Source organism: Toxotes jaculatrix, chromosome 3, assembly GCF_017976425.1.
Source record: "Toxotes jaculatrix isolate fToxJac2 chromosome 3, fToxJac2.pri, whole genome shotgun sequence".
In the NCBI taxonomy this organism is placed as follows: Eukaryota; Metazoa; Chordata; class Actinopteri; family Toxotidae; genus Toxotes; species Toxotes jaculatrix.
Genome location: NC_054396.1, coordinates 21,331,634 through 21,345,201, shown reverse-complemented (window position 1 = coordinate 21,345,201; position 13,568 = coordinate 21,331,634). Strand labels below are relative to the sequence as shown.

Below are 13,568 nucleotides of genomic sequence, written 5' to 3'. Positions count from 1 at the left end.
CATATATGAGAGGGCAAGTTAGGGAGGGAGAAGAGTTGAATTCAAGAGGGCTTAGAGAAAAAAACTCCTCTTATGTTCCCTGAAATGGTTTGAAATGGTTAATGGATTAATCGATTAGTCCATTGACTGAAAAATAATTGACAACTATTTTGATCGATTAATTGTTTTTTTTAGTCTTCTGTGATGACATACTAATAATTTGAAGGTTCCTAGGGTGTTGGCTGGGCAAAATAAGAAATTGAAATTTGTCAATTTGGGCTCTGTAAAATTGTCAGTACAGTTAAATCCCTTGGGGCAAGTCCAAATAAAGTCTCAGGTGAATCAAGTCCAAGTCAAGTTGCAAGGCTTCACAAGCAACTTCACAAGACAGTTGTCTTCATTAAAGTATCTCAACGCTGACCAAATTGTGAAATGCATTCTTTTCAATTTTTAATATCAAATAATTACTTTGATTAATGAAGACAATGATAGTAAGACTGACCAGTAGAGTCTTTTGTTAGTTTAGAACTTGAGCTAGTACTCAGATATCCAAGGTGTTTGCAATGTATTAGTTCTTCTGAAACTGTCTTAATATTAATGTTTTGGACTTTTTTGGTTTTGCTTTCAAGGATTAAGTCTTTAGGTAGTCAGGCCTAAAATATCATTATTATGATTATTATTATTATCATTACTATTATATGACACATTTGTCCACAGCTTTGCCATGGGTGAACAATCTCTGAAACCAAGCACACACTGGACTGAGGTAGAAGTTGCATCATGGTCCCTTCCCCCATCCCCCTATTCATCCAGTGTCCTTCACCTGTAACTACACCAAGCTGGCTTTGAACAGATAGCAGGTCCCTGACACAGACATACAAGAATGTGAAAGAAAAGTGCTCCCTCATGGGTCTTCTGTAAACACATTAAAAGAGCGAATTACCCACATTTAGGAAGGCAAAGAGAGAAACAGTCATCTGGATATCTTTGGAGGAGGAGCTCCCTCTTGTGGAGAATAAGCTATCTTACCCAAACAGCGAGGCTCATGGGCAATGGTGGAAAAAGGACAGAAATAAACAAGTAAAATGAAAAATTGATCTTATTCTGACTATTAATCAATATTTTTCACAACCTACAACAGAAATAAAATGATGAATGTATTCAGAAGTCTACAAGATACAGACTTGAAACTTATTTCTTTATTGTACCATAGTACAATCTGTCATACAGATTTAATACAGTATGGATCAATCCCTTGCTTGAGTTTCTCCATTCATCTGTACTGTCTAAGCCATCTTTTGTCAATAGCAGTCTTCTCCACACCTCTGTGTTGAATGTAAAATCGCTGTCAGATAAAATACAACAACAGTCTGGTACAACTCTTTACAACCTAAAATAAATAAATCACTTTAAAACAATCTAATATTCCAGGAATAGCAATGTATCTGGTGGATGTTTGCCTTCATAAGTCTGAATAAAATCAAATAAAAAGGCCAGCCAAATGTCAGTGGCCAGCACAAGCAGGCGACATATTTAAGGCAAATAAAGACTAATTATGAACAAATACAAGCAGAATGTTTTTACTGTATATATACATAAGTATCATACTTATATATAAGTATAATTTATTATGTTCCATGTGTGACGTGCTTCTGCAAGATTCAACACTACCCGGAGCTTGTCTTTCTTGACCTCCCACTTGTTGGGCAACATGCAGTATATACTTTATATGAACAAAATAGAAAAACACGCCTCATCCCCACAAGCCCACAAATATCATACAATAAATCTCACCACATCTCTACTTGGAACAAATGTTAGGTGAAACAGATGCACATGACAAGGCTGAGAATGGCAAAAGGCAGATCTGTACATGGCTCTTGAGAGAGGAGGAAAATGAAGATGTATTTTGTCCTTCACTTCTCTGACACAGTCCAAAAAAATCGGGTGCAGTTTCTATTGTTTTTTTTTCTTCGTTGTAACTCCAGCAGGAAATTCAAAAAGGCCTAGTGGATGAAGAAATGGGGAGACCTTTCACTGATACTGTCGGTAGTCTCCAAAGGAAGGGGTGGGCATGGGAGCGGGGGCAGGTTCCTCTGCAAACTGGGGCCCTGGAGAGGAAAAAAAAAAAAGAAAGTTAAACTTCAGAGAGAGAAGGCAGCCAATCAGAGGCCTATCAGCTGTTAACAAGGGTTAGCAAAGTCACAATACCCTTAAATCTATATTTACTCTTGAACTCTTTCCATATAATATCCTTCATGTCAAACAGTTCTATGATACAAACTTCTAATAGCAGTAATCTCACTCACCGGTTGGGAACTGTGAAGAGGCAAACCTAGTGAGCAAGATTCCAGCGCCTTCTATCAACGCCAGCAGAATACCTCCCATGGCTGCAGATCCTACCATGGCTACTGGTCCATCTACAGGGGAAAATGACACATTAGTAAAACTCATGTCAGGCATTAGTTCAACAAAGTCAGATGCCAATCGAGCCTGATCTGTAAGGGCCCACACAGTCCTGAGGAGAAATCGAATCTGTGTGCAGAGCTATTAGTTATAACTTAGTTTAAATGTGGACATATGAGATCACACGTGGAGCCCAGTCACAGTATTTGACAACTCAAGTTCCCCTAATTCAGTGGAGGATAGACTGCTCCAGTGGTATCAAACAGTTCTGGGAAGTCACAGCACCTCTCTGAAAGGGTGGTGAGCTCATTGTATCTAAGTTACTAAATTGAGTAAAAGACCTACATCATTTGCCATTTGTATGTGGCACCTGAGTGCTTTCTGCTGACTTTCAACGGCCAGCCTCCTCTAAGCTTACTCACTTCTTGCAGCGAGGATAGCTCCTGTCATGGCCCCACTCGTTATTGAGTTCCAGGGATCTTCCTTCCCTCGCACTTTTACTAAACCACAGTCGATCATGGAGAAGAGGCCTCCCCAAACTGCAAAGCTACCTGCAACCAAAAAACACATTCACATTATTTCAAAAAGAAACTGTTAAGACATGCTTTGCGCTTTGTTTGGTTTATGTTATGTCCATCCAGCTTATGACTGAGATTCAACAAGGGCTTTTATATTATATTTAGCCAATGCTGGTGAAATGATGATTATTGGACACATATAGATGGACAGTGGAAAGGAGAATTATACTGCAACAGTGGCTTGACAAGTTTCTGTGGATGAATTTTCCTGCCATGATCAACTTATCAACATTGGAGCTGTAAACATTATAACATACACAACAGGAGTCCACATTGACTATAACCCCTGTTCTTAACAAGGGGGGGGGGGGGGGGGGCACAGTAACCTTTCAAGCTTAAAGAGATTGTGATTCTAAGGATAAAACATGACTTAAAGGCAGATGATATTTAAATGTAGCATTTGTTCTCACCTCCAAGCTGTGGGGCTCTGGTCTTGATGGCAGTCAAACTACCTCTCATTCTGTGGCTCATCCCCTACAAGAAAGAGAAACAAGAAACAAAGATCTATGTCAATCCCTGTCAGCTCAGGATACATTTACCCACTGTTTCTTGCTGATGTGTAAATTCCCAGATTTCCTATTGGTAGCAGATGTTTCTGTTCAAACTTGTACATCAATCCATTTCGTTCTATTCCCAACAAGTTACAAAAAAAATTAGAAACTCCTTGTCCCACAGAAGAGAATATTTTATCAAAACACTGTTTAATAAAAGTTTACTATTTGTTCTTGTTCTTCATGTGTCTTTTTTAATGAGAAGGAAACATCCCAGTAGGTGTTTTTTTTTATACACCGTCTTATTTTTGGTACTGAAACCATTACTCATGGATCAAAGCAAAACAGGTGTCCTGGGTACGCTGTTGAGCTACATGATTTAAACTTACTGAGGGCGCATTTCTGAAGCCTTTTACTGCCTGGAATATTCCTCCTCCAATAGCTCCCATTGTGAAGGCTCCTCCACAGTCGTCCACAATCCTCCAGGGGCTGTAAGAATAACACAGCCATTAATTAAGGTTCACTGTCATGAAAGTCCTACAAAAACAGCCAATGAAGTTGTAATTACATTGATGATACCATTGTTACTAAGATCATAGGTTAGTCTTGATGTGCCACATGAAGTCTATTGATGTTTAAGTTAATTAACTCAAGGGTGAGTATAGAGGACAAACACTTTTTATAGAAAACTGAAAAGCCAAAGTTCTCAATGCACCACAGTTTAAAGTCTACAAACACTGAAGTGCAGCCCACTGAGAAATACAAGTGAATTCTGGACCAAATACACCTCTGCACAAGTCACTACATACTGTTGGTGTAGCGAAAGTAACAGCTGTACACGTATATACAGTAACAGATATACAATTATCTCTGAGCAGCAAAAACTTACTGCAAAAAACTGAAATTCAGCTACATACAGCAGGTGACCTCAAAAGTCTATATGGTCTATATGGTTGAAATCAGTATCACAACATTGAAACACACGATGTGACAAATGTATGCAAGTATGTGTTATGTTTTACAGCAGAGAAATCTCTTTGAATGTGATTACACTGGACAAATCTATTTAGGTTTCAACCAAGTGCTTTCTTTTAGAGCTGAAAAAGTTGGTTGATTAATCAATTAGTCGACTGACCGAAAAACATTCAGCAACTAGTTAATCCATCAATCATTTTGGGCATTTTTCAAATTAAAAATGTGAAAGAAATGCAACATATTCCCTGGTTCCAGTTTCTCATTAGAGAGGACGTACTGCTTTTCTCTGTCATATATCATTGGAAAATGAATATATTTGGGTGTCGGACAGCTGGACAGACAAAACGAAACATTTTAAGATGTCACCTTGGGCTCGGGGAGCGCACTTTTTTTTGCACTTTTAATTGATGAACCAAAAAAAAAGAAAAAAGACAGCAGGTTCATATGAAAATGACTGTTAGCTCTAGCCCCTCTTTCTTTGATCTTATTTTATAATTTACTTAGATTTTGACAATTGAACTTTGCAAAATGACAATAGTGTGATATAATCAATCACAATTTAATTCCATTCCAAGTCAAAAAATTTCCATCCCTTTCATGACCCCTTATAATTACTTTTTTGGCCTCAGATATGTTTGAAAGTCACCTTCATATTGTGAGCACAAACTAATCATTAAACAGCTGTGCAGCTTCATTTCCAGATATTTCAAAAGCTACCTGGCAAAACAAACCGCTATCTGTATATGAGCGGTATAGATATTCATGTATTGTATAATATTTATTTTGTGGCCCCCTTCAACAATTATACACCCCTCGGTTGTGTGCCAAAGTACGATGAACCCCCTGGTCTGATGACAACGTCAGTAACATTATCACTGACCCTGGACTGTAACACTACATGATGCCGGAACAAAGGTATAAACGTTTCATTGAAGTCACCCACTTCGGGCAAACACATAGCTCCACATCGACACTAGTAATTTTGAATTACTAATAAGTTTGACTTTTCCAGCTGTTGTGCAATCTCCATGCTGCCCCCAACAGATAGCTCTCAGACCGCTAACTTATCTAGCTTACATATGCTAAAGCAATATCGTAAACGATCTATCTTCTATTAAATCCAGCTACAAATTATTATGATGGTGCTTGAATTTCGCTGTAGGTCACCTATCTCAATTTACATAATTTAGCTAAATGTAATAACACATGGGTGAGTGAACTGAAAAAATCGACAAGGTCACTAACAACGTGATTTAGCAAAGGTGGTCTGAAGCTAGTACACACAGCTAACGTAGATCTATGTAAAATTAGCTTTATTGCTAACCTCAGCTACCCAGCCGGATTTTAAGTGTTTTGTGCAAGACATATTTTGTACCATAAAATTAATTATACACACTTAACGTGGTAGTTACTTCAAACAGAGACACAGACAGGACTTGACAAAACGCAGCGGAAAGGTGATGTTTTTTGTTGTTTTTAGGACTTACCATGGCTCTCGAGCATATTCCTCCATTTTGTTCTTTTGCTGTTCCCTCTGACGTAACGCTTATCGACGGCCTGATGTAACGACGTAACGTGGATTCTTAAAGGAGTATTTCGCGTTTTTTTTTTATATAAAGTAAATATTACAAAACATCTTGTGGGAAGATGTTATTATCTGAAGGGAATCTCGTGAAAAGACTAAAACCAGCAGAGAACGGACAGTGTAGCTAAAACCTAATACTAAAATGAGTGTTTTGTTTTGACTCATTTCCCCATACCCCATCCTGCCATAAATATTTACAAGAACACTAAATGTGTTAGTTCTTGACTAAATATAGTCCCCAAAAATGCATTGTATACACCTGTATTAAAAACATTTACTGAAAAAATTACAATGCCAACAATTACTGTGGAACTATATCTTTATGACCCATTTTTTAAGATTCATGTTTTCAGTAGAAAGAATGGGCTTGTGTGTCATGGGAGGTGTCTTTTCATTGAATATGGCAACAAAAAATGACTTAAACAGCTATCAAAATAGCTGCCAATTAATTTTCTGTCGACTGACAAATTAATCAATTAGGTAATGATTTCAGCTCTAATTGCAGCTTTGGATAGTTTAATCTATAACAAAGCATCATATTTCAGAAACGCTTCATGTGCTTTCTTTGTAAAATTCCATTTGTAAAGTAAAACTATAAAGTGAATTGAAAAGAAAACAGTGAAGTAAAGTACAAGCACCTCAAATTTGTCATTAAGTACACTACTTGAGTAAATGTACTAATTCATATTTCACCACTGTTATTTTCTTATCCAGTGAGTCATAGTAGTTAAAAACATCTGGGACAACAGGGACCCACCAGCAGAAGTTTATTTATCAACAAACACCGGTGGTTCTCCACTCAGGGCGCAGATGGGTATCAAAATAGCCAAACAGATATGTGTTGTCTTTGGGGAGAAGAAGGTAGCACAACAGCACAAGGAAAGCACAACATTAAGTCTCATAGTCAGGAATGCAAGGTCAGTTTCCCTTTATTACCTGACCTTTAGACCCTGTGCCCAAATCTAGTTTCAAGACCTCAGTATTTTACCTGACACTCTGCTCTCATGTTGCATACTCCTAAATTAATTAATTTTAAATCAGATTATCACACAGAAAAGCTGCAGAGAACTCCAGAGAATGGGGGTGAAAAGGGGCCCGTCAGTCAAGGACCTTAATATATAGACAACTTGAAGACTAATCAACAGCATTCTGCATGCCTGTTGTAAACACCAAACAAGAAATGTGCCCCCAAAAATATCAACTGAGTTATTTTCTGCACACAAGTGATGACCATGTTCTCCTCAGATCCCCTTTGTTGGCAATGAGAAACCAGTAATCTCAACATTTTCATTCCTTCTCCTCTTTTTCCTCCATCTGAGATCAGTGCTGTTGGTCAGGGCAGCAGCTACAGTGGAGAGACAGACCGCTGGCCTGCTGCCCATTATTAGGAACAAGAAAGGAATGACTTGCAGAGCAAGCCTTCATTGCGAAATGACCAAATATAGGCATTTCATGAATGCAGAGGCTGAGACAGGGCGATAGAGACATAAACTGGCCTGTAGCAGCTGCTGGTGCTGTTCTCCTCTTTTCCTCTGAACGCCCAGGATGATGGTTGCCTCAATAGCTGGTGGGTAGAGGCTAGATTCCCACTGTTTCCCCTGCAGCTTCAAACATGTTCTGGAAAGAGCAACAGATCATCTAAAAGTTCTTCATTGCTCGTTGCAGAGGCATGTGAATGTGTTTATAAAGATGGAGATGTTCTTGAACTTAAGTAATTCCGCTGTCAGGATGTGCAAGCCCTTTAAATCTGGTTAGACACATGGTTTATGCTGCAGGTTGGTAGGTAGCTATGTATACTGTACCTATATATGACTTTGTATACCTTGTGCATATCTTCTTAGCAATGGCTAGTTCTGAGGTTGAAAGTCCACAGCAGAAATGTGGAAATACAGTGTGCAATTTCATATGGATCATTAACCAATTGAAACAAATGACAGCTCAACAGATATTAATACAGACATACCTTGATTTATCACACTGACAAAAAGTGTAAAGGTAAGTTAATTTCATTTCACATATACTGTCAATATTCACCTTATTAATATCAGCCAGGCATAACATTACACTTGTGACTTGTCATTGCAGACGTACCAGAATCTTTTATTGAAGACATACAGGCTCTGTAAGGAAGGCATGTGTAAATCAAATATGGCAGAGAACCCTTCATTACACAGTACTCATATGAGTGCCACTCTGATTTTTGTTTATCACATTAAATTCCTCTAGAAATGACATTCACTTAAAAGAATGACAAAAATCAACAGGTGCGTTGATAAAAGACAGTAATGGTTTTCCAATCCCCAAAGGTTAAGACATGTAGATGTATTACATAAAAGTTATGTAAGATATTCAAACACCCAGGCTAGAATGATTCTGTACAAAATATAACATCAGACACTGAAGGACAGCCATTTGCACTTCCTGATTAAAATGCATTATGTAATTATTTCCATGCTTAAACTCTTTCGTCACGCACCAGGATCCCACTGGGATGCTTTCCAATCCATTAAACCCTGCCTGAGATGTCTTGAGATTTGGCAATGAGACACACAATCAAAGACCACCTTGACCTTTTTTTTTTTTTAAACCTTATCCAGGTTTCTTAAGTCAGGCCGCCATGTTTGTTAATTCCCTGATAGTTCCACCATTTCAGAATTCCCAGTTTGAACAGATTTACAACTGACAAGTATAAGGTGGCTTCCCTCTCCACAAATAAATAAATGGTCAAATTAATGTCCACTATATCATTGATAAACTTTTGTATATTAGAATTTTATAAAGACTTACTTGAATCTCTTACTAAGCTCATCGCACACTCCCACCACGCTCACATTCAGATGCGTACGCAAGCCAACATTGTTATATGATCGGCTTCATATTATCTAGTGCAAATAACCAGCAAAGCGTCAATATGAACTAAAGAGAAACAACCACAAAACTCATGGCACTCTCTGCAGTCGGCCAATAGAGAGCCCTGCATCACTCATTCTCCACGGAGTCCTTTTGGTCCAGTGTTTGAGGGGAGAACTCATAGTGAGGGCTTTTCATCCAACCGATGGGCATGTCACGTTTCACTTTCTCCGTTCATCCCACAGCACAGCTTCTCCACTGCAGCCGGGGAAATGTAGAGTTCATTTCCTTGAAAACCTCCTTGATCTCGGTTCTCCCTCTCTCTTCTTTTTCACTTTATATTCCAACAGGAAATATTACTGCAACCACTTTGGCACCGGCACCTGTGGGAAAAATAAAACATAAGTATGTCTAAATGTACTGGGGCTGAGCTAACCTTTCCATAAACCTGCCACACTTACCTTCTTGAGTTGTTTAATGTTGCTTCCTCTGATCGAGGCAAGCAGTTGGTCCCTTGAGTTCTTACTACCGCCTGGAGTCAGAGAGTTCTTCAGGGAGTATTCGTCCAGCATAGGAGGTGGAGGAGGTGGAGGTCCACCCCCAGGAGGAGGTGGAGGTGGTGGTGGAGCTGCACCTCCAGCTCCTCTTTTAGGTGTGAGCTTTGGTGAAGGCATAGGTGAAGGAATGGGAGAAGGTTTGGGGGACGCTCTGGGTGAGCCTCTCAGAGATCCGCCACCTCCAGTCTTGGGTACCTCCAGTGTCCCCTTCTTCTCCCCGTTGGCCTGGGCCTGCTTCTGCTCCTGCAGGCGCTTCTGTCTCTGCCGGTCCATGTTGCGACTCAGTATGTTTGTTGTGGTCATTCTGGGCCCAGCTAACTCAAAGTGGTAGCCCAGTTTGAGCAGGGTGGTGTTTTCTTTCAGAATCTTGATCATCTCCATCTCAGTCTTCCCACCGCAGATGTGACGCTGGTTTTGAAAGCGAAGCTCAGTCAGTGTGGAGTTGTGTTGCAGCGCCTGGATAAGAGACAAGATGCCCTTGCCAGTGAGATGGTTGGAGTCAAGGTTGATGCTGGTTATAGTCTTGTTGCTGCGTATTGTGCCAGCGATGGCATAGGCCACATGGTCGTCTGCTCGGCAGTTAGCCAAAGCAAATGTTTTAACGTGGGTGTTGTTGTGCAAAGCCTCTGCAAAAGCGATGAGTGTTTTGGTCTTGATGACCTCTGAGTTGTTGACATTGAGCTCAGTGAGGGAGGGGTCGTTGTTTCGAACCTGCTCCATCAGCTCATCAAACATGCTTGACTCTTCGTCCTCTTCCTCTTCCTGTTTTGCCTTGCTATTTGGGGTGTTCTTGGCAACACAGTTGCCAAGTTTCTCACTTTTGTCAGCATTTTTAACTTTACTATCACCTTTTTCCTTTTTCTCCTCTACTTTCTTCTCTGTGCTAATCCTCTTCTCCTTTTCCTTCACATGGTCGCTGTGGTTGACCAGCTCTTCTCTATCTGTTCTTTTTTCTGCGTTGTCATGTTTTGCCTGCACCTCACCCTTCTCTGACGGTTGTCGCTCAAGTTTGACATCAGGTTTGTTTTTACCTTCAGCCTTTTTCTCCTCTGCCTTTGGCTTCTTTTCTTCTGATTTATTCTCCTGGCTTTCTTGTGTCTTGCTCTGCTTCTCCACCATCTTAGAGACAAGCCCTTGTGTCCTGATGCTCTCTGATTTTCTCTCCTTTTCCTTGGCCACATCCTTTTCACTTTTTTCTCTGAGCTTTGAGATAATATCTTTGGTTTTGCTGTCATCTCTTCTCCTGCAGTCCTCTCTCCTCTCCTTCTCTCTGCTGTCTTCCTTCTTCTCCTGTAACTTGGAGATCATATCCTTTGTTTTGCTACCTGTGCTCTCTCTGTTTTCTCTTCTGTCTCTTAGCCTGTTGTCTTCACATTTCTCTTTCTCACTAGCCTCCTCACTGTCTTTGCTATCTTGCTTCCTGTATCTACTTGAAAGCCGACTCCGCTCCTCTTTTGAACTTTCACGACCTTTGCTGCTTCTGTCGTCCACCTTAGCATCTCTGTCGCTTGAGACACTGGCTTGTCTTTGTAACCCTACTTTGATGTCGTCGTTCCCCTCCTGGCTCAGGCCCATCTTCCTCAGATATTCTTGCTTCCGGCTCTCCTTCTTCAGCTCACCCTGCAGGAGGGAGAATATGTGATGTGAAAAATTCTATTATGTTATGTTAGTAAAGTAATTAAATACATGTCAATACCGAAAACAATCAGTTACAGGGTTATTTTGATTAAACTTCCATATGCAGGAGTGTGTCAAAGGACAACTAAAATAAATGACATCAAATAAAAAGTAATTTATTAGCTTTACAGCACAGACCTTTGTTGTTACAGACGAGTATATACTCCATGACATGTACAGTATGATATAACCATGCAAATACTTGTGTAAATACAGTATTCCTTTATTGTAAAACAGCTCCTCATCCATCTGCTCACTGTAAACACACACATTCTGCCTGACACAATATGGCATGTGTGTTTACAGTCAGCAAAGGGACAAGGAATCATTTTTTATAGTGCGGGGATACATTTGCAGCGAGTAGCTTGCTAAGTGTTTGATTTGTGAGTCTCCATCTGTTTTGCTGTGTGAGGCCGCGGCCTTGGCAGATGTATCCTTAAAAGGCAGTGAGCATAGGAGCAATCAACCAAGGAATTCCATCAGGCCGGGATTAAGAAGCTCCGCAGGGCCGCCGCTCCATCGACTGAAGTACTTCTCCTTTAAACACAGAAACTGCTGGAAATCTGGCTCCGTGACACTCTACGGAGGAGGGCTCTTTGTGTTAAAAAATCTTTTATAGCATGTCACGAGAATAATAGAAATGGTTTGATGTGTTTCTGAGGCTGTTTCTCTGCTTGTGGGAAGATGATTAATAATGTGAAATGGATGTAAGCAAGCCTCAGAGGGGAAAACAATATTTTTCCTGGCACAGAAGCCAACTCTGGGAACCACTATTTATGAGCTGATGGACTGGACTCAGGGTGCATGAGGTCCACTTGGCAGTTTGCTTCAAGCAAAATGAAAACTAGCACATGAAAGCTATCATTAGAATACCCTGGGACACTGGATGTTATGTAATACTGTAATCCATCAGTCATACATGGTTTGATTTTATAAACCCTTCTATCATCACCCATTTACAGGTTATTTCTATTTCTACTTCTACACCACAAATCACTCATGGGTGTTTCTTTCTGGTAAAACTCAAAACATGTTGCCACTAAAGCAGATAAGGAATCAATTTCAGTGTCCACTAACCTCAAATGACTGTTCTCTCTGGCTGAGCCTCCCTTTAGTGTCAGTCTCCCGTCGGCTGTCCAGTTTAGCATCCCGGACGTTGTTGTTCGTAGGTGGCTGCGCAGCTTGGCTCTCCCCTTGGACGATGATCTTCCCATCCTCTGGGTTGAGGTCAGGCACTTTCATCATGTCCTTCTCCAGCTCTTCCATCTCCTCAGGGGAGAGGGTGGACAGCAGGTTGTCCAGGTCTGGGTCCTCACTGACCTGGCGGCCCGTACGGGTCAGGCCTCTCACCTTTCTCCTGGACATGGTTGCCTAACAAAAAAAAAAAAAAAATCTGGGGTAAAGGCTATGCCCGTGGAGAAGAACAGAGCAATTTGGCTTCTTTGGAGGTGCTGATGGTGTTAGTACAGTAAATCCCTTTATTTAAAATCAGATTATGGTTTAATTTCTCTCCTATGGGGAGAAGTCAAGTATTCTCATAGGCCAAAGCTGATGTCCTGCTGTCCCGTCTCGTCCCGCTCACCAAAAAGCCACCAGAGGCATCAATCCTGGTGCAAAGAGGCTGGAGTCACAGTGTTGCAGTGAAGGTTACCAGTGAGGAACTGCAAGAGGCTCGCATCATCAAAGTGGACTGTGAGGCTGGGACATTCTTCGAAATCCTGTGAAAGTGCATGTCCATATTTAGTTCAGGGTAAACACTCCTTTAAAGGTAATGGGAAGGGCTGAAGTTTACAGAGATGCCAAAGCAGAGTTACAGAGACGTTCTATTACACAATTCATGTTTATACTGGGACCAGTTCCTGATTATTGGTTTGGTAATGATTAATTTTAACAGCTGAGAATTTCACATTAGGTTGTCTGCCATAATGAGAAACGTCTCCATCTATCTTTTTCCAAATTCCGTGTTTCTTGAAAAAAAAAAAAACACATTCTCAAAATTTCAGGGAAAAAAGTTCAAGTTAAAAATATAATTTTTGTTATTCTTTACTTTATAACACTGTTTTTTCTTTTTAAATCAAAGCTAAGGCTCTGAAATGAAACTATGCACCACAATGCATGTATTAGATCAAAAACTAATTACTACCTGAAACAAATCCAAGAGTTGTTTAAAGTGAGCATCAGTGTGAGAAGACTGAGAGGAATATGCATGTTTAAGAAACAAAGGGTTCAAATTAATGATTAAATTATTTTTGTCAAAGAGGTGAATTTATGGATCAGCTGTGGTGAGGTCCAGAATAGCACGTTTGCATGAATGTAGTAGGGATTAAGAGTTTTTTTTCTTTTCTTTTACTCCAAATTGTTTGTCAGAATAAAATAAATTGAAAGTTTCATACTAAATTAATAATAAATAAACAAGTATCGATTGAGTAAACTACAATTACAAAAATAAAGAATAAACAAATCAAATACA

General features: G+C 40.0%; 2 protein-coding genes across 3 annotated transcripts; both read right to left on the bottom strand.

Annotated features, from left to right (window-relative positions):
• Positions 1-1,163: 1,163 nt before the first annotated feature.
• Positions 1,164-5,985, bottom strand: timm17a (translocase of inner mitochondrial membrane 17 homolog A (yeast)). Its single transcript, XM_041033409.1, has 6 exons — positions 5,917-5,985; positions 3,844-3,943; positions 3,374-3,437; positions 2,808-2,936; positions 2,289-2,399; positions 1,164-2,090 (listed from the first exon to the last, which is right to left on the bottom strand). Exons 1-6 carry the CDS (start codon positions 5,940-5,942, stop codon positions 2,014-2,016), a joined length of 507 nt encoding a protein of 168 aa, XP_040889343.1. The 5' UTR covers positions 5,943-5,985; the 3' UTR covers positions 1,164-2,013.
• Positions 5,986-8,547: 2,562 nt separating this feature from the next.
• lmod1b (leiomodin 1b (smooth muscle)) lies at positions 8,548-12,751 on the bottom strand. Of its 2 annotated transcripts, XM_041033407.1 has the most exons (4): positions 12,681-12,751; positions 12,176-12,469; positions 9,326-11,041; positions 8,548-9,247 (listed from the first exon to the last, which is right to left on the bottom strand). In XM_041033407.1, exons 2-4 carry the CDS (start codon positions 12,461-12,463, stop codon positions 9,221-9,223), a joined length of 2,031 nt encoding a protein of 676 aa, XP_040889341.1. In that variant the 5' UTR covers positions 12,464-12,469; positions 12,681-12,751; the 3' UTR covers positions 8,548-9,220. The 2 variants fall into 2 exon arrangements, with proteins under 2 accessions (XP_040889341.1, XP_040889340.1); XM_041033406.1 differs by having other exon boundaries at positions 12,176-12,740.
• Positions 12,752-13,568: the final 817 nt, after the last annotated feature.